We start from the raw sequence: 20,920 nt of genomic DNA, 5'->3' as shown, positions 1-20,920 counted from the left end.
CCCAGTGATTAGAGTGCCTGTCACCTGTGGGCCCGCGGCATTGATCAGATCGCGGGGGTAAACAGATGAATATGTAAACAGAGTAATAACTTCAGACAGTGCCTTTAATTAAACGCAACACAGAGGAGATTAGCTTGAAAGCCTGAACAGTCGCAATTAATCACGGGGGCTCCTGGAGTGTGTATTTGTATGTGACTGAGAGAAGGGGGGGAGGGGGGGGGGGGGTCTCATTCATGTCAAGGAGAGGAATGCGTGGACTGTACTGTATGTGTGACAGAGACAGAGATGGTTTAAAGATTCAAATCCTTTACCCTTAAGCCTCACGGGGCTTTCCGTCGGTGTCAGCGCCTTCTGTGTTCCGCTGTACCCACTGACACAAAACACGCAGATTTACTGTCACAACTTTCCGATGCAGAGTGTTAAAGTGTGATTGCGCGCGGCGTGGGCGTGCGAAGCGCTCTCAACAAGCGTCTGTGTGCGTACCTCCAGGCACGTGTGGGAGAAGAGCGGCTCGGTGATTGACGTGAACACGTCCCCCCGCCTGCGGCTGGATCCCGACGGGACGCTGCACATCTCCCAAACGTGGTCGGGTGACATCGGAACATACACCTGCAGGGTGACCTCAGTGGGTGGCAACGACTCCCGCAATGCCCACCTCAGAGTCAGGTGTGCATATTTGCCTTTTTCGTCTGCCTGGTCTTATCTTGCTGTTTTATTTTTTTTCTTCTCATATTTATGTCTGACCGGGACATGATGGATGGATGTTTTTCCCACTGTTGTTTTTTTTTATCGCTGCACTTCTATCTAATCCATCAAATCCTCTGATATTTACAAGGCGAGGCTCTCGGCTCGGTTGTTTAATGCTGTTATTTGCTGCCTTTCTTGTCTGATTTCTCTTTATCTCTTTGTCTCTCCCGCACACACACACACGCACACACATGCAAATAAACAGGCAACTGCCCCATGCTCCAGAAAACCCAATAGCAGTTCTGAGCACAACGGAGAAAAGGGCCATCAACCTCACATGGGCACAGGCCTTCGACGGGAACAGCCCCCTGATCCGCTACATCCTCGAGGTCTCAGAAAACAGTGAGTGGCTCTGGCTGATTTTCCGTCGGCAACAGCGTCCCCAGTCGCTGTGCAGGTTGCTGGAAAAAGCCTGCATGCTATATTTTTCACTTTGTACACTCATACGCCGGCCATTTTTATTCGATTACATTTCCATTGTGTCCCTAGAATTGTCCGCTGCGTCCGCTCTCCTTCCCTGCGACGAGTATAACTCAATTGCCTGGCGAATACGTTTTTTTTTGTTTTTGGAAGTGATCAGTGGAACCAAATTTGTCAACGCCCAATGCTTCTCTTGCTCTCGCAGAATTGTTCAGCCATTTTTCATGGAAGCTCCGGCTCACAGAGAAGATGACAACTCATTAAGGGCAAAATGAATCCGGGAATGCAGATAGGATCTGTTTTGGGGATAATTGAATTTCAATCTGATATTTAGAGGGAGTGTTCAAAATAAATGACTTGCTTTTTATCAGTAGCTGCAATATTATTACTGAAAATAAAACAGCGGTGTGCCATTATAGTGAGGAACAACATTGAATTTGAAGAAATGTTTCCTCCACGTGGTTGTCCCGGGGTAAATTGAGCGTCTTGTCCTCCTCAGATGCCCCTTGGACGGTGCTCATGGCCAACATCGAACCCGAGTCTGCTGGCGTCACCGTCGGTGGCCTCATCCCGGCGCGCTCGTACCAGTTCCGCCTGTGCGCCGTCAACGACGTGGGCCGGGGCCAGTTCAGCAAGGAGACGGACCGGTAGGCACCGAGCTCGGCCCGGCTCTGCAGCCGCTCAGCGTTAAAGATGCTGCTGGCGCTCCGTGCGACTGATTAAAAGGCGTCGCGCCGCAGATCCGGAACAAGCCGTTCTTCTCCCCCGTCTTTCAACGGAAATGATTATTTTCTTTTAAAACTGCACATTTGTGGGCTTCACTCGCTGTGTGAGTGCCAGCTTCAGGATTTTTTTTTTTCTTTTTTTTTTCCAAGATGAAAAAACTGTGAATGAGCTGAAATTGCGTTTTGTGAAGACAGGATGGGTGCGCTGACCCAGCTTCACTCTCCCCCCCCCCCCCCCCGTTGAAGCTCCATGCCCGCTCGGCATCGTAAATTACACAGAGGCTTGAAAGAGGCAGAGCTTCACACGGACTCAAAATCTCAAGTGGATTATCTTGATTAGCGCGACAAAAAAAAACGGCACACGGGGGCGCCTTCCCCCACGCGCACACTAATGCTAAGACTCACCTAAATACCAAATTCTGGCCTGGTCCATATCGGTACAACCCATTTAATTGCTGCAGCAAGGAACTCCCTGAAAAGCCCATCAAACACTGCTTGTACCACACACCCATTTAACTGAGGTGAGTTCCTGTGTGGAGGCACCCAGACACGAGTGCACCGCAGGAGGGGGACTGAGCATCGGTGATAGTGTGGGGGGGGTTCTGAGGCATCTCTCAGGGCACACCTCTTTGATCCTAAACACGCCGCTTCATCTCCTTCAGAGCAGGGCTCCGGTGCACTGGAAAGAAATCAAGATGTCATCTTAAATTGGCTTAAGGGGAAAAAAAGTCTGCCTGGATCTATCGTTCTTGTTCTTTTATATCTTTCTTTCAAACCGTCTCTCTATTGTGCTGCTCTATTTTTACCCAGGCCTATTTGATCCTTGTCATAGCAAGATGTCCCTCTGCGGACAGTTTTATGAGAATATGTTTTGGACAAAGACACTGCCGCTTTCCTTTATGGTGCTCCTAATTTTTTTTTTTTTTACAAAAAGCAGCCTTTATGATGATTTGATGATGAAATGTGATAGAAATATGCAGTAACTTGATAATTAATGCATGTTCTCAATATTTGGCTCTTCCTTCACCTCTCTTTGCCTTTCCTTTCCTTGCTGCTGCAGACTGACTCTCCCCGAGGAGCCTCCCAGTGCCCCCCCTCAGACAGTCATTGCAAGTGGCCGCACCAATCAGTCCATCATGATCCAATGGCAGCCACCACCGGAGAGCCATCAAAATGGGCCACTCCAGGGCTACATCATCAGGTAAGAAGTCTGTGATAGACGGCACCATTTCTTTTTCAGGGATACGATGCCCGTCTGGGCCAATGCCATTCAAATTTGAATCTTTCTCTCCCCGGGTCTCTTCATTCCCGCTCAGCACTGCAATGGACTCATTCGTGGCAATTAAATACCATTCCAGCCATTCAAATGTTTTCACATTTGGATTCAACTTTTAGTAACCGCTTTAACGCTCATGGCCTCTTCTCTTCTGCCGCTATCTCTAACCTGTGCTCTAATGTATTTATGTCTATTTGTCCCTCCTCCCCTCTTCCATCAATCACTCCCTCTGCTGCCAGGTACTGTCTGTCGGGGCTCCCTGTGGATTGTCAGATGAAAAACATCACCAACCCAGACCAGACCAGTCTACTCCTGGAGGACCTCATCATCTGGACCAACTATGAGATCGAGGTGGCAGCTTATAACGGAGCAGGCCTGGGCACCTACAGCCATAAAGTCACAGAATGGACACTGCAAGGGGGTGAGGGGAGCACAGGCTTGGTGTTTGTATACGGCCGAGTCATCCAAGCAGCAGTCTGCGGTTCGCTTTAAGCACCAGAGGCTTTATTTAGTTCTACAAACGGGCATCATCAAATTAGTCTCCTGGCTGGTGTTGAGCCTGCGGCCTGAAAGTTGTGAAGGATTGTTTTTTCATCATCATCTATTTTGAGCAATCAAATTAAGAGGAGTGACAGCCAAGGGTTTTTTTTTTTTTTTGTACAGGAGGATTTTTTTTTTCCTTTGCTAATATTGAAAAGGTGTTTCACACACGTTGGTAAAAAGATTAAAGCACATTTCCTTGCTTTTAAAGGAATGTAAAATACATGGCTGTGTAAGTGTTATTTGCCACCCAGCACTGCTGTTTTATGTCGGTAATTTCTCACTAAGTGCTGCAGTATTGTGGAACTAATTGTGTGCAGACGTGAGTCAATAACTTCTTCGGAGCATTTTTCTAAAAGTCAAGCCACGCTTTTTACTATGGTTCAGATTACTTTCATTTTGTAGATTTTTATTGTATCAACTTTTTGGGAGGGTTTTAAGAAAGAAAAATGTATTTTTATTGACTATCTGGAAACGGTGGCACGAAACGTTTCCTGTTACTTCCTCAGCAGACCTATAATTGATTCTGCACTACCAGGTGATGAGGTACGTCATCTTTTGGATGTAATTACAACACACATAGTGAACTTTCCCCTGTGTCACACAGCTACATATTTCTAGTGATTGCCCCAAGTTACCTTCCTCTCTCCTCTTCAAAAACTTAAGAGGATGAGGACTTTTTTGTCTAAAAATATAGCCAAAGTACCGCCAGTAGTACAGCCAATGCATCTCGGTGTTATAATTGGAATAACGTAATTGGAATAACAAACTAGCTTTCCTAAAAAGTAAGTGCATAGATTACAAAAGTGTAGCTGCTCCAAGACTTTAACCATCACTCAAAAGAATATATTGCTCTTAGTTTGGCTATGCACCGCTGGCTTCCAGTTGGATTTTAAATTCCTTTATCTTGTATGTAAAGCTTTGAAAGGCTTAACACAATCAAATATCTGTAACTCCTTGACATGTTAAATCCACTACATGGACAGAGATATTCTACACCAGACTCGCTAAATATTCTCAAGAGCACTCATAAGAAAATTGGTAGTGTTCCATTTAATATATTCTATTCCACTACCGGCCCGGGTGTATTTATTAGAGAGGGCGAATCAGCAGGTGTTTGGGTTTCATTAGTTAAGCATTATTGTTCAATCTTGGAATGTATTTTAAATGGTGGCTGAATATTCAGCAAATTAATGAGCAGGTTCGGAACAGCAAATGCACAAATGCTCTGCTTTAGTAAAGAAACACAAGATTGCTGTCTTAATAAGCAAAAGTTTGAAAACTGAACTTTTTGTTTAAATTTCCATTTCTCCCTCTCCCTGCCAAAAATGAATGATAATTTCATCATTAAGGGAATTGTCAGTGAGCAGCAAAGTGGACAAGGAACGGGTGTTGTTTAGCTCAGCTGTCATTAGTGGGATGTTCCCGTCACTCACTCCAATAAAGGCTCAAGAGCAGATCATGGTGTGCATTTAAATACGCTCAAAGGAAATTGAGGGTAGCGCGGGGATATGGCGACCGATACTGGTTTTCCGGTATTGCATCAGAATCACATGGTAATTTCAAACAAACTGCCGCAGGCTTCACCTGGAAGCCGCCTGAGGCTGCCGCTCTCACACCCGCTTTGATTGGCACGTTCCTTCCTCCCCAAATGAGCCCAAATTAATAAGAATGCTCCACGATGCATCAGAATCTAAACGAGGCTCATCCAAAAGTCTTTTCTTGTTGTTGATTTTTTTCTCATGTTTTATTTCTCTCCCGGTCTCACACTGTTCTCACTTTTTCTCCCTCCCCTCTCTTCCATCTCTCCCCCCTGACACTTCCTCCCTGTTTCTCTCCCCCATCTGGATCAGTGCCCACTGTGCCACCAGGAAATGTGCAGGCTGAGGCCGTCAACTCCACCACGGTGCGTTTTACCTGGAGTGCCCCGAGCCCTCAGTTCATCAACGGAATCAACCAGGGCTACAAGGTGAGCGGCGCCGCCTCTGTCAACCGAAGCGCTCTGGCGGTCGGAGCTAGAGGACGATTGTGAAGGCAAATTCTCGTCTCGCAGTCTGAATGTCTAATTTTCGTCAATCACGTTTTGCCCAAATGACAAGAGTTTGGATTAGACTTTTCGCCTGTGTTTACTGCCTCCGTACGAGAGCTGCCCAGTAACCCCTTCTCCCTTATTGCATTGTTTCCAGCTGTTGGCGTGGGAACCTAGTCGCGCAAACGAGGTCACTGTGATAACAGTGCGTCCCAACTTCCAGGACAGTGTTCACGTTGGCTACATCTCTAGCCTGAAAAAGTTCACCGAGTACTACTCGTCCGTATTGTGCTTCACGACCCCCGGAGACGGCCCACGGAGCCCACCCCAGCGGCTGCGCACCCACGAGGACAGTGAGTTCTCCCATTCAGGACGTTCTGGTGTTTGCAGATACATGTTCGGGCTTTTGTTCAGTCTGTTTACTGCCTGATGTATTATTTGCACAGCCCCCGGTGCCGTGGGACACCTGAGCTTCACTGATATCTTGGACACCTCACTAAAAGTCAGCTGGAAGGAGCCACAAGAGAAAAACGGTCTTCTCACGGGTAACCGTTATATGAGATAATTATGTCACGTTAGCATGTCTTTGCATCGGTCTCTGTGGTTACTGTGGACGCTGCTATTTGGAATTGACCTCATCCCTTCAGGTTACCGCATCTCCTGGGAGGAGTTCAACAGGACCAACACTCGAGTCACCCATTATCTGCCCAACCTCACTCAGGAGTACAAGGTGACAGGGCTCACTGCTCTCACCACTTACACCATCCAGGTGGCGGCCATGACCGCCAAAGGCCAGGGACAGCTCTCTGCCTCCACTATTTCTTCTGGCGTACCACCGGGTGAGTGTTCAAATGTATGGATTAGTCGTTTGAATTGAATGTCATTCAGGCCGCGGGGACGGGCCGTCAGTGTTTAACGTAAAGCGTTGAACTCGGCAGGCTTAACGTAAAGCCAACGTGGAATTGCCCAAAGCTGCAGTTCCTCAAATGGCCACCTGCTGCTGCCATCCAAAACAAGTCAATCCCTTTCACTTCCAAATGTTAAATGTAGGAATAAAGCCAAGGTTTAAAGCCAGCTGCTAAAAGAATTTTAGTCTCTGTAAGTAATACCCCTGTGCATTACTACTGTACTACTACTGTACTGTTGTAACTCACCTTTAGTATTTTAAGGACAGGTGGCTGCATTCTCAGGTTGATAGTCACCCAGAAATTGGAATTCCATCTGTTCTAAATCAATGCAACATGTACTTCAAAGCTTCCCCTAGGTTTACAACTGTAGTGTGTGTAGGGAGGGATGCACGGATAAATGCACGCATGTGTTGGGACGTTACTGCCTGCAAAAACCTTTTTCAGGGGGCATTATGAGGTGGTTGGGGGCCCTGATGTAATATTAGAGGAAACACTAAAACATATGGCCAACATCACACAGACATACGCATATTTCATTTGCATTTGCATCGTATACAGTCTGTAGTAGTTGACTTGAGAGCATTGTTCTCAGATTTAGACTGACTTTTGGACCTAGTGCTGCTTGCTACTTTCATTGGGTAAGAGTTGGCACCACTGGCTTGAGTTTTTCAGTTGGATGTTCCTTTTTAATCTATAGTACTCTTGCTAGTTTCTCAATATTACAAATCCAAGCTTTAAGTAGAATTTAAAGGGCTTTGTCTCCACTGAATGGGCGGAAAACAATGTACTATGACTCAACACAGTTGTATTCTGTCTTTTCTGCATTCCCTTGGACAGAGTTGCCAGGTCCTCCAACCAATTTAGCCATCTCCAACATCGGGCCTCGCTCGGTCACCCTGCAGTTTAAACCGGGTTATGATGGAAAGACATCCATTTCCCGTTGGCACGTCGAAGCCCAGGTAAGACGCTTTGTATCTCTTTTAACACATTGACTCACAGTCTGGGTTTTTCTTTTTAAAAGTTGTTGATGTCTTAATGTCTTCATCTTAATATATTCTGCTGTAGATATCACACCAATATCTCTCTGTGCATTCCAGATTGGCATAATAGGAGAAAATGAAGAGTGGTTAATGGTCCATCAGCTGGCTAACGAACCCGATGCTCGATCCCTGGAGGTCCTGGACTTGAACCCCTATACTTTCTACAGGTAAGCACACGCACGGTTTCCTATTCCTTTTTGAGCCAATCTGATAAATACTCTAATGTGATCCTACCTGAAATGACCAGCATTTCTTGACTAATCACCCATCATTTGATTATATCACCATTAGCTGGTTTATTGCTTCCCCAGGTTCAGAATGCGTCAGGTAAACATCGTGGGCACCAGTCCTCCCAGTCAGCCCTCCAGGAAGATCGAGACCCTGCAGGCCCCTCCAGACATCTCTCCAGCCAATGTCACCCTGCGCACGGCCAGCGAGACCAGCCTGTGGCTTCGCTGGGTGGTAGGTCTTTCTATTTTTTTACCCATCCATATCACAAAACATTTTTTTTAACTCCACATCGGTTTGCTTCAACTGGACCGACCCATAATTAGCTGTGGCTGACTGGGGAGCGCGGCCGTCTTCCAATCAGAGGATTTAGCGGTTCGATCCCAGGTCCGGCTAACCCGCTGTCCTGTCCATGTGTCCTAAAGACGCTTAAGCCCATCACTGCTCCTGTAGCTGGGACTACAGAGTGTGAATGCACAGTTCATTGATTCTTCACTGTGTGTAATTTTAATGCTTTTAAAAAAAAATTATTTGTTCTTGTGCTCTGCACGCACCCCATCCTTGTTTGTTGGGGCTTCCTGCGTCAGCAGCAATTTATTGTGTGCTACATCTGTCCATTATGGCGGTGCCAGCTCCTGAGCTTTGCCAGAGAGTGAGAGACAGAGGCGAGATACTGCTGTACCTCCGGCAGGATTACAAAGCAAGCATTTCATCTGGATATAACAACATAGTGGTGTCAGCGGTGTGACATCACTCCACATACATTTCAGTAACACTATCTTTTTTTTAGGCAGGTACTTCAGCTTTTGATGCTCAATTGCGACCTGTATTCATGCCTTTCGAGAACTAAAATGCCTGCTGCAGGTTACGATTGCACAGGTATTGATTTAACAGATAAATGTGCAATTATTTGTAGACAATGGAGTATCGCCACATTTTATTAAAACCACTTAGTATTAAGTGCTGAGAGGGCTTAGCTTTTTTTCCCCCCATATTAATGCCTCTTAGCAGTTGTAAACTAACTGTGAAGTACAGCTTCTACTGCCTAATTGCCTCATTGTGCACTCAGTGATGATGTCATGCTGTTTTTGCTTCGACTGGGGGACTATAAACAAAAACAAATCCTTTTAGCCTCTTCCAGAGTGGGAGTACAATGGGAATCCAGATCTCCTGGGCTACAGGGTCCAATACTCTAAAGCCGGGTCCAAGGGGGGCGTTCTCTCCCACGTCATTATGGACCGGCTCGAGAGGGAGTTCACCATCGAAGACCTGGAGGAGTGGACGGAGTATGTGGTCAGAGTTCAGGCCATCAATGGTATCGGCTCTGGGCCTTGGAACCAGCTGGTCCACGGCAGGACCAGGGAGTCTGGTGAGGGGGGGGAAATATGTTCATACACATGCCAAACCCATGCGTGCAGGTGAAGTGTGCTAAGCTCCATCCATATGTCTCTAACCGCAGTACCCTCCAGCGGTCCCACCAACGTGTCAGCCTTTGCTACCACCTCTAGCAGCATCCTGGTGCGATGGGGGGAAGTGCCAGAGACGGACCGCAATGGACTCATCTTGGGGTACAAGGTCAGCGTCATCTTTGTTTTAGAATAATATATCGTAAATTGTTTTGCAATATGAAATAACAAAAAAAGCATTCCAAACCGTTTCTTACTTTATTCTTCATTTCCTGAAACTCATCTAATTATATAGCATTCTTTTTGTGTATTTCAGGTTGTGTATAGGGAAAAGGACTCAGACAAAGCTCCCAACTTCTGGGAAGTGGAGGGCAACATCACCCACAGTGTCCAGTTAAGTGGTCTCGGCAAGTACGTCCTGTATGAGATCCAGGTCTTAGCCTTCACACGTATAGGAGACGGGAGGAGCAGCTCGCCGTCCATTTTGGAGAGGACCTTGGACGATGGTAAAAATATCCATCTTATCCACCAATGGCATGTTTTTGTTATCTTGAAAAATTTGAATTTCAAAGTAAAGTAAAAAAAAAAAAAAAAAAGGCTGACATAATATTACTACATCATTTTGCAAAGTTTATAAAATCTCTAAAATAAAAAGTTTGTAAAATTGAATGTTTTGCCCTATTCCACTTGGAATTAGCCTAATTTGTCATTTTATACTTGAATGACAGTACCCGGCCCTCCAGTAGGCATCCTCTTTCCAGAAGTCAGAACCACCTCCGTTAGGCTCATCTGGCAGCCTCCCGCACAGCCCAATGGCATTATCCTCGGTGAGTTTGCAAATTCACAGACTTTCATCCATGACCTTAGATCTTATCATGAGAGAAAGTATTTTCGCTTTTCGTTTATAATATCGTTTGATTTTATGCCGCAGCCTAAATGGTTCTCCTGTGACATAATATTCATCTTTTAGCCTACCAAATCACGTACCGAAGAAACTCCTCAAACAGCAACGCCGCCACCGTGGACGTGCTGAGTCCCAGCGCGCGGCAGTACACGGCGTCCGGCCTGAAACCAGAAACGGTCTACGTGTACCGCCTCACCGCTCAGACCCGAAAGGGTTGGGGTGAGGCCGCCGAGGCGTTGGTGGTGACCACGGAAAAGAGAGGTGAAATACCGCAGCTGTTTGAGCTGTTCTCCCCCTAAATATCAAGTACGAGATGCTATGAATGCGCGTGTGTGTGTGTGTGTGTGCGTGCGTGCGCGCGCCCTTCAGCCCGACCGCAACCCACGAGCCGTCCCGTAGTGCCTCAAGAGGAGGTTCAGGCTCGCCGAGTGCTGTTGTCATGGGAACCGGGCAGCGATGGACTATCGCCCGTTCGTTATTATACCGTCCAGTACAGAGAGCTGCCGGACCGCAACTGGACTGTCCACTCTGCCTCGGTCAGCCATGAGACCCAGTCCTACATGGTGGATAGGTAAGTGTGAAAGCCCACTTGTCAGCGACCGCAGTCTTCAGTCAGAGAACCTGAATCCAGCAGGGCAGAATATGCTGTACGTGACGTACATCCTTTTTTGTCTCGTTTGAAGGTTAAAGCCTTTCACTTCATACCAGTTCCGTGTAAAGGCCACTAATGACATCGGAGACAGTGAATACAGCCAGGAGAGTGAGGCCATTACTACACTACAGGACGGTAAGGTTTCGCAGCAGAACATGTCACCATTCAGTCCGTATCCTCTGGTTTTATGTTCGGTCGTACAAGGACGCTTTTGTGATTGAATGAACATGGCTTTACATTATTATTTTGACTTTGGATTATCACAGTGAATGCACAACGTCTGTTTGCTCTCAAGCTGTTCTCCGGCGAATTGTTTGAATTGTATAAATCACTCTGCTCAGCCGTGTTAGTTTTTGTTGTTTTTGTTATTCACTTCTGCAGCTCCAGACAAAGCCCCGACAATCCTGTCAGTTACACCTCACACCACCACATCTGTCCTGGTCCGTTGGCAGGTACGCCGCTTAGCTAAGTGAGTGTCGTGAATGAATCCACGTTGGTTAAGTGTTGGGCAATGAGCAGACCTATTCTCGTTGCAGCCGCCCTCCGAGGATCACATGAACGGCGTCCTGCTGGGGTTCAGGGTGAGGTATCGGGAGTTACACTACGACCGGCTGCGTAGCTTCACTGTCCGCACGGTAAACAGTCCCTCCGCCAACTGGGCCGATCTCGCTGGTGAGTTCCCCTTCTTCACTGGCTACCCCCTCAACCACGTCTGGTTGTATGCAGCCTTGAATGTCCTTCCCTTTGCGTCCAAGGCAGCTAATAATGTCTCCGTGTGATCTACCCCTTGTTTCCCCATCCTTTATCCAACCTCCAGCTCCTTACAGCATCAGGAACTTGAGTGAATCCTCGCTCACCCAGTATGAACTGGATAGTAAGTCTCATGACCCTCTTCCGTCCTTCTCCATCTGTTTGGATGTCATCCGCTCCATGCAAACACGCCATTTGTGTAATGATTCACACCGTCTACACTTTGCGCCATCCTCCCACTCAGCCTCATCCGCTCGGGGACCGCCTCTGATTCCTAAGATGTGCACATGACTTGATTCTCTCGGAGCTGATGTGTCATAATTCCAGTGGGTTCCTTTCTCATCATTCGCTGACAAATCTTCACCCGTGTTTCCCCCAACAACACCATCTTTTCATCACTTTGCCTTAAAATTCCACGGCTTCGTCTTTTCGTCTTTGCTTCGGGTTCAGTTTGTGATGTTGTCTTGCCAACGGGGATCGCTACGACTGCGTGTCTCTCTGGAGGAACGTCTCTTTTTCGCGCTTTCATCCGAACCGTTCAATTACAATGCTGCTATGGCTTCTGTCCTCGCAGATTTGAGTAAACACAAACGCTACGAGATCCGCCTGAGTGTGTACAACGCTGTGGGAGAGGGTCCCAGCAGTGCACCACAGGAAGTGTTCGTCGGAGAGGCGGGTACGTTTCCCTGCGTCACGTGTTCTACTTACCTATCGACGTCTTGGATGTTGAGTCAGTCGTATGGAACGGGTGTAAAATGCGATCACTTTCATCTCCGTTCTAGTCCCGACATCCCCTCCCCAAAACGTGGTGGTCCAGTCTTCAACGGCCACACAGCTGGATGTCACATGGGACCCTCCTCCTCTGGATGCTCAGAACGGGGACATACAGGGTTATAAGGTATCACAAAATGTCTATTTTCTATTTTTTTGGCTTATTAGCCAAAAAAGCATCCCGCCCTTTCTTATTTCTATATTTTCATTGAAAGATCCTAAACTGTTTTTTTTTTTTTTAATTCTGTGTGCAGATCTATTTCTGGGAGTTTCAGCTCCAGAATGAAACGGAACGCCTGCGCACTCTGTTCCTGCCGGAGCTCGGGGTGAAGCTTAAAAACCTGACCGGCTACACCACGTACATGATGAGCGTGGCCGCCTTCAATGCTGCCGGGGACGGGCCCCGCTCCCTGCCCACCAGAGGGCGCACTCAGCAAGCAGGTGAGGGGTTCTCCATCCAGATGTGTTTGAGGAGATTAAAGTGATTGATCAAAAGAGCAGTAAGACACTTGTCTTGCCGCTGACATATTCTACCTGCTGGTAAGTGTTTCCTCTGCGTCTGTCTCCCTTTGTCGTCTGCATAATGATTTTCATTCTCAATAATCAATGGGGCCTGTTTGGACTACTCAAAGTTGACCTTCTCTCCCCTCACAGAAGGTGTCTACAAAAGAATAGATTATGATTATTATCTGGAGTTACTGGCACTGTGTGAACTGCAGTGTGTGAGCTTTAGGACAGATCATGTTTGACTCACACCCCTTTTTCGCCAGGAAATAGAACACTTTCACCAAAGAGTTTAGTTTGGCCCTGTGAGATGTGACAGAAAGTCAGCCTCTTCATCCAGGACAAGCCACGAGGGTGGTGGCGGAGCATGAATACAGACTGCGGGGGACACATGTAGATTAGTTTTTTTGGGGGGGGTTTCAACTACACAAAGGCTGTCTCTGTGTAGTTGCATCTCTCTAGCTAGAGTCCCTCCTCTGCGGTTTCAGCACAAAAATGGTTCACAGTACACGTTTCTTGTGTCTTTTCCGCCCCGTTGAAGGCTGTGACATTGGCAACGGGTACAAAGTGCTGAGAATTTTAAAAAACACAATTTCGGCCCTCTGCACAACAGGGCACTGGGACGTGAGCCAGCACAGGCTTTTGTGAATGTTATTGCAGAATTGTGGCAAAATCCTGAAACATAGCTGGATCTGGGTTGGGTCAGCTGGCCAAATTCACCCAGCTCTTATTCAAGGTCACAGAATGATTCAGTACTTTATTGACTCAATAGATGTTTTTTGTTTTGTATTGATCTGAGCCGTACACCACGCTACCTGATTTACCCAGTAATGGGAACACATTTTATTATGCTCTGGTAACGAACAATAAATCCTCTCTCATTTTGGATGTATTAGTATTTCAGTCTCCAGCCATTTAGCAGAGAGGACCTATTTCTTCTAAGTATCACGTTGCCTGTTGCAGATCATCCGGCTGCCTTTTGACTTTCCTGTCATATTTCCCTAAATCTACTAAAATCTTTTAGATGTATAAGCTTTAAATAATAAATAATGAGCTTTTTCTCTCATTTATTTTTGTCCCAATCTGTGTATAAACTACAGATTTTAACACTGCTAATTTACAAGTGGTTTCCTGGATGTAGATTCAAAGGTGGCTGCTGTACCTAATGTGTTGTATGCATACTGTGTTTTTTTTTTCGCCACCAAAAGCACCAAGTGCTCCCAGCTTCATCCACTTCAGTGAGTTGACCACCAGCTCCGTCAACGTGTCCTGGGGAGAGCCCAAGCAGGCCAACGGCATCATTGAGGGCTACCGTCTGGTTTATGAGCCCTGCACCCCTGTCGATGGTGAGAAACTGTGCCCGGAGTCTAATAACTCCTCGACATTTCTCAGCCGCCTTTCTCAGACTGATTTACAACCCCTTTGCCTCGTTGCCATATTATTTTTAACTCGCGCTGCTTAAGCTCATGCTTTAATCTGTTCCAGGTGAGTGTAGGCCCTGCGGTAACCTATATGGCTCGGCTGATAAAATACGTTGGAAGGCTCTGGTGAGACATTGCGCAGCCCCCTCTCTCGCCGAGAAACAACAGCGGCTAATAGCTGGCTAAATGTGGTTGCTTTAACCAGATTGCCAAGTAAATTGGGAGCAGAGGTGGAATGCTGAGCTGAGGCGGCTGTGCTCCCTCGGCTATCCGCTAATGGACCCAGACCCAAGCCGAACACAGCAGTTAGGAAAGGGAATATCAATCGGCGTATTACGAAAAGATCCTGGTGTCTCTACCCGGATGTCTAGAGGGCTGCTGGAAAATAGACCTTTTCTGTTATATATGCAAAGATATAAATGTCTGATCTCTGTCTGCGTAGTCTTGTAACTGTTTGTGTCTGTTCATTGGAAGAAAAGCGTTTTTGCAATTTGTCGCTTGTAGAAAGCACCATCTAGAGTCTTAGTGTTTCCTGTACAGACTCCTCTCCTCGCACCCCAGGTGTCAGTAAGATAGTGACAGTAGATGTGAAGGGCAGCGCTTCCCTGTGGATGAAGATCAAAGACCTGGCTGATGGTGTCACCTACAACTATCGCATTCGGGCAAAAACCCTCACATATGGCCCCGAGGTGGAGGCCAATATTACCACCGGCCCGGGAGAAGGTGGGAATCTCAACATCTGTGATGCATTACTGCTTTTCTTCTGACATTCATGGCAATAATAACATTTCTCTTGAAGTGAGGAGGCTGTTTTAATAGCTATCCGTCGTTTTTTTTTTTTTTTCTTCCTAGGGTCCCCGGGCCCTCCCGGAGAACCCTTTATTTCTCGGTACGGGACGGCCCTCACGTTGCATTGGACCAGCGGTGATCAAGGCCGTGCACCCATCACGCGATACGTCATCGAGGCCAGACCCTCTGGTGAGCCACACACGTAATGTTTTCGGGCTTCCTGTACCTTCAACTAGTATTTCCCATTCATACATGTTCTCACCTTGCCTGTAGATGAAGGATTGTGGGATATCCTCATCAAAGATATTCCTAAAGAAGTGACATCCTACACGCTTAACCTGGAAATGCTGCGAGAAGGGCTCACGTATGACTTTCGAGTAATTGCCGTCAACGACTACGGCTACGGATCGCCCAGCGCCCCCTCCCCCTCTATTTCAGGTGTGCTGAGCCTGAGCCATTATGACGTAATGTTTTCACAAAACAATATTTGTTTGTGTTTGTTTGATCGTTAATGTGTATGACCTGTTGTATTCAGCACAGAAAGTGTCTCCGTTCTATGAGGAGTGGTGGTTCCTGGTGGTGATTGCCTTGGTGGGCCTCATCTTCATCCTCCTCCTTGTTTTCATCCTCATCATCCGGGGCCAGAGTAAAAAATACACCAAGAAAACCGATTCAGGTAGGCAACACGTCTGTCTGCACACGTTTTCTGTAGCTCTGCAACTTGAAAGTCTGTTTGATGGAAAACGGGATTGAGAGGGCTCACACAATCAGACAGATTTTCCTGGTTATCTTTTACATTGTTTGGCTGACGGGGGAAAAATGGAAGACATAGACAGGTGGATAAGCAGTTATTGTTCATGTTTAACTGCAGCAAGGATCAATACCGGGATGAATGGCTTTGCATGGGTTTGATGTTCAGGTCATTAGTCAGACAGAGAATAATAATTGTAATTATTATTAACCACAGCAGGAGCGGCTCTCCCAGCACTGTATCCAGAAGCCGTTTCTCATGATTGTGGATTTTCCAAGGAGACATTTCTGCTTCTAGAAACTCTTAATCAGTACAAAGTACTGAGTAAAAACCCCAAAAGAAAACAGTTAGTCAATCAATGTTAATGTACGTAAGATTTCGCGTTTTGGCTGGCAAATGATCACAGAGAGGGCATCTGGGGCAAATCTTTTGGAAGTGCTCGAGGTACCCAGCAGAACTGGAGATTGACAGAGTGATGGGAATGAAGGGAGAGCCTTTTGCAGGGAACAAGTAACGGCCCCTGAGCCTTCTCAAAGCCACCTGTAACGGATCGGTGAACAGGGTTCGGTGTGAACACTTGTTGTGTTTGTGCGTGGCCGCAGAGAATTATTCATTCATTCAATTAGCATTGTTATGATCCGTTTTGACTGGACTGTTGGCCCGACTTACCCGATTTACGTTGCAGTTGTCACTTGTTTTCTCTATGTAAATTGAGGATATTATCCATTCAAGTTCTGTTATAACAGTTTTTTGTTTTCCTATTCATATAAGATAATGTTAGCTATAAAAAATTTAAAAAGCCTTGTGCTTGAATCTTATTGTGTCGTTTTTGACTCGTCCTTTCGGCTGAAACTGGGTCAAGATTTGACTGAAGATCACCAATCACTCATTTCATTCCACAACCCACACAGTGTCGTCCTCATACCCCTGTCCAGGCAACCACTCCAACTGCACGGCCCTGCCTCTGACCCACGGGGAGATGGTGCGCCTCGACGAAGGACGTTTCCCGGCCCTGGAGCTCAACAACAGGCGCCTCTCGGTGAAGAACTCCTTCTGCCGCAAGAACGGCATCTACACACGGTCAGTCGGGTGCTCAGCCGACTGTTTCCTGCAGGCGCAGACTGCGCGGTTTCGGTCTGCGTTGTAGGACACGTTGCTTGCGGGACGGGAATGAACGGTGCAGCATCTTCCTCTTCCCTCACAATAGCCTGTCAGTCTGGAGAGAGCCGAGCGAGCCTCGAGGAACCCATTTGCTGATTTGAGCCTCCTTCCGCTCCCCCTCGTTGACATTCGCCGATTGTGTGAAGCGAAATGCACATAAGGGGGCAGCACAATACCAGCTAATTAGCATTCATGAGCTTCTGGAGGGCTCTTTGTCCGTCCATCACTGCTTTAGACAAAGGGTGCTTTTGGGTCAACGGCGTGCCTTTTCTTTTGGTCTTCAGCCCAGAGTTCTCCTTGGAGCTGTGAGTGCTGTCGCAACAGAAAGTACAGCCCCCTTTGTATGAGAACACGTCCGTCCACCAGTCAGCAGGACTTTGACTGGCTGCCTCTTTGGTAATGTTTAGTTAAACATTAGATAAGAGGAATTTACGCAAACTCTGCAGCACAAGACCAAAAGGAATGTATTTTTTTGGGGGGGGGTGGGGTGGGGTCCAGAGTCTGCTTCTGTTGTGCTGTTTTCTCCTTGACCAAGGAGGCCGAGAAGGGGATCAAAGGGTCTTGGGTTGCTCCGTCTCTTTTGAAGAGATCCAATCTGGTACTGTACTCTCTGCTAATGATCTGTGGACTGGGGATGAAGAGTGGGAGGGATCCCTACAGGATATTTGGAGGGGTGAGGGAAAGAGGGATGAAATAGACGGATAAGGCCATGGGAAAAAAAATACACTTCTCCTAAATAATTCAAAGCCTACTGGCAGCATTTTGGAGGGTGATCCGTGGCAGGATCCATCGCCCCTCCCCTACGCTCGAGTGTCCCCATCCTTTGAATGTCTGACTCAACCATGTCTGAATTCTAAGTAGATGGTTGTTGGTGTTATTTCCACAGTCCGCCCCCTCCCATCATCCCCTTTAACCCAGAGGAGATGTCTCTTTGTTGTGTCAACCCTTTCATGGTCGTTGTCATGTTCTGTCTTTTAAGCTTCCTGTTCTTGGCATTCCCAGTGATTTAGCTCCCGCAAATATCTCAAAAGATATTAATTTGTATTTGAGAGGCTGTCAAGGTTGTCTGCTTTATGCCTTAATATTACCCTTGACATCAGTGTTGTATGGCTGTCGTTTCTGCCCCCAACTTATGTTTTCCATTTCAGACTTTTATTTAAAAATGTACTTTTATACCATGCCTAGTTAAAAAGCATTTTTCTAAAAACCAACCGAGCATAATTTCCCTTTAATGCTGTGTTAGCCTACTGAGCCCACTGATGTAGCTCAGTCATGTGAGGGGTATCGGTCCAGTTTCTGCCCTCTGACCATCCAATTCAATCCCAGCAGACCTTGAACACAGCGCAGTCATTACTGCTGAAGAGGAAAATAATTGTCTGCATAGATGTTTCTCTCTGCTTCACTGTATGGACTTAATGACTGGAGATCAAAGAGGGAAGCAGTCTTTTCCTTGACCTGCACTCTTAAAAGAACTCAGGGCCACGCTTAGTTCCACTGTCTAAATCTCTGACTCAATCTGTACACCCATTGAGTTATAATCACCACAAAGAATCCTTTCATGAAAATGCTCATGTGTTTGCATGCAGGATCCAGTTTGTGCATTGTGAAACGTCTAATGTGAGCTAAACTGGGGCAGAACTCAAAGCCCGCTGGCAAAAGAATAAGACTAAAATGCAAAGATTAAAATGCTTCCCAGAATGCATTAAAAATGCCTGTTCTTGTCTGAACTAAGCTATAAAGATTAATGATCTGTTTAGTCTGGGTACGTTATGTGTCCGGTCCGTTCTTGCTGTCCATGAGTAAATGTCTTTACACACGCGTCCACTTGCAGTCAAGGTTGAACTGACGGTCAAAGAAAATTATTTGGGCCGTAACTCAAGAACTCCTATGCAGAAATGTCAGAAAGGTTTTTCTGGACAGACATGTTTATCAACCGCGACATGACTCGTTGGCAGAGGTCTAGAACCACGGGACATTAAGTAGTTAATCTGAAAAAAGACTATCAAAAGAAACATTTTTCTTGTGTGACAATTGTCTCTCTGTCTCTCGCAGCTTGGCTTTCTCTTTCTCACAGACACTCGTGTACTCCATCTCTCCAGGTCTCCACCGAGGCCCAGTCCTGGAAGCCTGCACTACTCGGATGAGGATGTCAGCACCAAGTACAATGACCTGATCCCAGCAGAGAGCAGCAGTCTGACCGAGAAACCCTCCGAGATATCTGACTCTCAGGTAGGTCGTGACCCTGGCCTGCAGCCCATCTCACATCAACCTCTGGAATTAGGAAATTAACTTCAATTTCAAAAATTAAAATGCAGCGGTTTGAATTTCAGGGCAAAGTTGTAACCTTTCTGAACTCTGAAAAAAAACCTTTCTCGCATCCCTTTTACTTTTGTCACATTGACCGTCCGTCTTCTTGATAACTTCCTATCATTTTTGTCATCACTGCTTTTCATAATGAAAGAAATAGACGTTGATTCCTCCAAGCCCTAACTAATACACAGGAAACATTGTATCAATCCTGGCTGCTGGGTCTCCTAATAAATGTGTGTGTCGGGTCGTGAGGTCCAGTGAGGGGAAAGGGAGGTAAGAAGGGATGACGGATGATGAGGCAGAGTGGCTGATGGTGGCAGATGGTTGAACATCTGTCTTCCCACACTCGCGCCAGGTCTCCCTGGCCAATTTAACTGGTACCTGCACAGTCAAAACACTGCTCCACCCCGTTTGAACAAACGCGGCACTGGTGGGGTACACAAACCGGTGCTTCTCTTTTCCTTCCGCAAGGCCTCCCACTGTTTACCTGCCACTTGTGCAAATATTTGGTGCTTCAACATCTGTTAGGCCGTTGTGTCTCTATAGAGACACGGGCACAAATGTGCCAACCCTGTAATATTTTCAGCGTGTCGTGAAGGGCCGCAGGATTCATCCGCACAACCACTTGCAACAGACAAGACGGAAGGTTTGTTACTCTAAATAAATTGTGTAAACATTGTCTTTGTCCAATTCTAGGTCACCGACCTATACACTTATCAGTTCATTGCTCCGCAGAGGTACGAGCTCCCGTGTTTGAAAGACGCCCAATAGGAAGGATCTCCCGCCCCGTAGAGTTGCGCACGGATGAATAGACTTCCAGTCGTCCCTCCATAGATACACCCCGCCGTGTCATGGCCCCGTTTTGTGCGGCGTTAGAATTAGCCTCGACGTGGTAGCGCGGCAATGTTTTGCCGTCTCGCCAGTAAAAAGCGTCCTCGGTGTGGTGTGATTGCAGGGCAGCGACAGCGAATACGAGATGGATCAGAGCCGCCAGAAGACCCACTCCTTCGTCAACCACTACATCAGCGACCCCACCTACTACAACTCCTGGCGGCGGCAGCAGAAGGGCGTCTCTCGACCGCCGGCGTACGGCTACGCGCAGCCCGAGCCCCTGGTGGAGCAGGAGCCCCGCCAGCACCCACCACCCGTGCCCCCTCTGCCCCCTCTGCCCCCTCTGCCCCCCCAGAGCGCCCCGTCCCCACATCCCCAGGGCCAGGGCACTCTGTTCAGGTCCAAGGGAAGCCGGACTCCGACCCCGTCCCTGCTGTCCTCCTCCGAACCCCCCAGCCAGCACAGCGCCCTCTACCGCCCCCCCAGCAGCCTGGGATGTGCCGCTCAGACACCTACCGCGGGCTTCTCCTCTTTCGTTTGACACAGAGCTCTCGGTCCAATAACGGGAAGAAGAAGAAGAAGAGGAGGGGAAAAAAAACACGCCCGAGGAAGAGTCATCGATGTTTATTGCTTCGTTTGTACTTTGCTCTGTTTGTTTTCTTTTCTGTCTATTTAAAAAAAAAAGAAAAGTTGTTGCTCAGTATTAAGCATTGCAGACATCTTGAATAGCGTTTTCTGCTCTGTGAAGAGTGCGTGC

At 47.1% G+C, this 20,920-nt stretch overlaps 1 protein-coding gene across 4 annotated transcripts in view; it reads left to right on the top strand.

The window, feature by feature from the left end:
• sdk2a (sidekick cell adhesion molecule 2a) overlaps positions 1-20,903 on the top strand; it is a 72,017-nt gene extending 51,114 nt beyond the window's left edge. The window contains exons 13-45 of one of the 4 annotated variants that reach the window (XM_037476328.2): positions 490-666; positions 953-1,089; positions 1,667-1,814; positions 2,953-3,093; positions 3,408-3,589; positions 5,562-5,677; positions 5,895-6,090; positions 6,184-6,282; positions 6,385-6,576; positions 7,483-7,604; positions 7,743-7,852; positions 7,997-8,147; positions 9,045-9,282; positions 9,373-9,488; positions 9,636-9,825; positions 10,048-10,146; positions 10,290-10,484; positions 10,593-10,794; positions 10,907-11,010; positions 11,257-11,327; positions 11,412-11,547; positions 11,693-11,749; positions 12,200-12,301; positions 12,408-12,523; positions 12,651-12,837; positions 14,109-14,246; positions 14,883-15,044; positions 15,174-15,299; positions 15,384-15,548; positions 15,646-15,786; positions 16,797-16,941; positions 19,122-19,251; positions 20,288-20,903. In XM_037476328.2, the coding sequence (XP_037332225.2) occupies positions 490-666; positions 953-1,089; positions 1,667-1,814; positions 2,953-3,093; positions 3,408-3,589; positions 5,562-5,677; positions 5,895-6,090; positions 6,184-6,282; positions 6,385-6,576; positions 7,483-7,604; positions 7,743-7,852; positions 7,997-8,147; positions 9,045-9,282; positions 9,373-9,488; positions 9,636-9,825; positions 10,048-10,146; positions 10,290-10,484; positions 10,593-10,794; positions 10,907-11,010; positions 11,257-11,327; positions 11,412-11,547; positions 11,693-11,749; positions 12,200-12,301; positions 12,408-12,523; positions 12,651-12,837; positions 14,109-14,246; positions 14,883-15,044; positions 15,174-15,299; positions 15,384-15,548; positions 15,646-15,786; positions 16,797-16,941; positions 19,122-19,251; positions 20,288-20,704 (5,008 nt within the window). In that variant the 3' untranslated portion in view covers positions 20,705-20,903. Of the gene's footprint in view, positions 1-489; positions 667-952; positions 1,090-1,666; positions 1,815-2,952; positions 3,094-3,407; positions 3,590-5,561; positions 5,678-5,894; positions 6,091-6,183; positions 6,283-6,384; positions 6,577-7,482; positions 7,605-7,742; positions 7,853-7,996; positions 8,148-9,044; positions 9,283-9,372; positions 9,489-9,635; positions 9,826-10,047; positions 10,147-10,289; positions 10,485-10,592; positions 10,795-10,906; positions 11,011-11,256; positions 11,328-11,411; positions 11,548-11,692; positions 11,750-12,199; positions 12,302-12,407; positions 12,524-12,650; positions 12,838-14,108; positions 14,247-14,861; positions 15,045-15,173; positions 15,300-15,383; positions 15,549-15,645; positions 15,787-16,772; positions 16,942-19,121; positions 19,252-20,287 lie in introns of all 4 variants that reach the window. The other 3 variants (XM_037476326.2, XM_037476327.2, XM_037476325.2) reach the window with 3 other exon arrangements.
• The last annotated feature ends 17 nt before the right edge of the window (positions 20,904-20,920 follow it).

This window comes from Pungitius pungitius, chromosome 12 (genome assembly GCF_949316345.1).
Source record: "Pungitius pungitius chromosome 12, fPunPun2.1, whole genome shotgun sequence".
NCBI lineage: Eukaryota > Metazoa > Chordata > Actinopteri > Perciformes > Gasterosteidae > Pungitius > Pungitius pungitius.
This window is presented reverse-complemented; position numbering and strand designations above follow the sequence as displayed.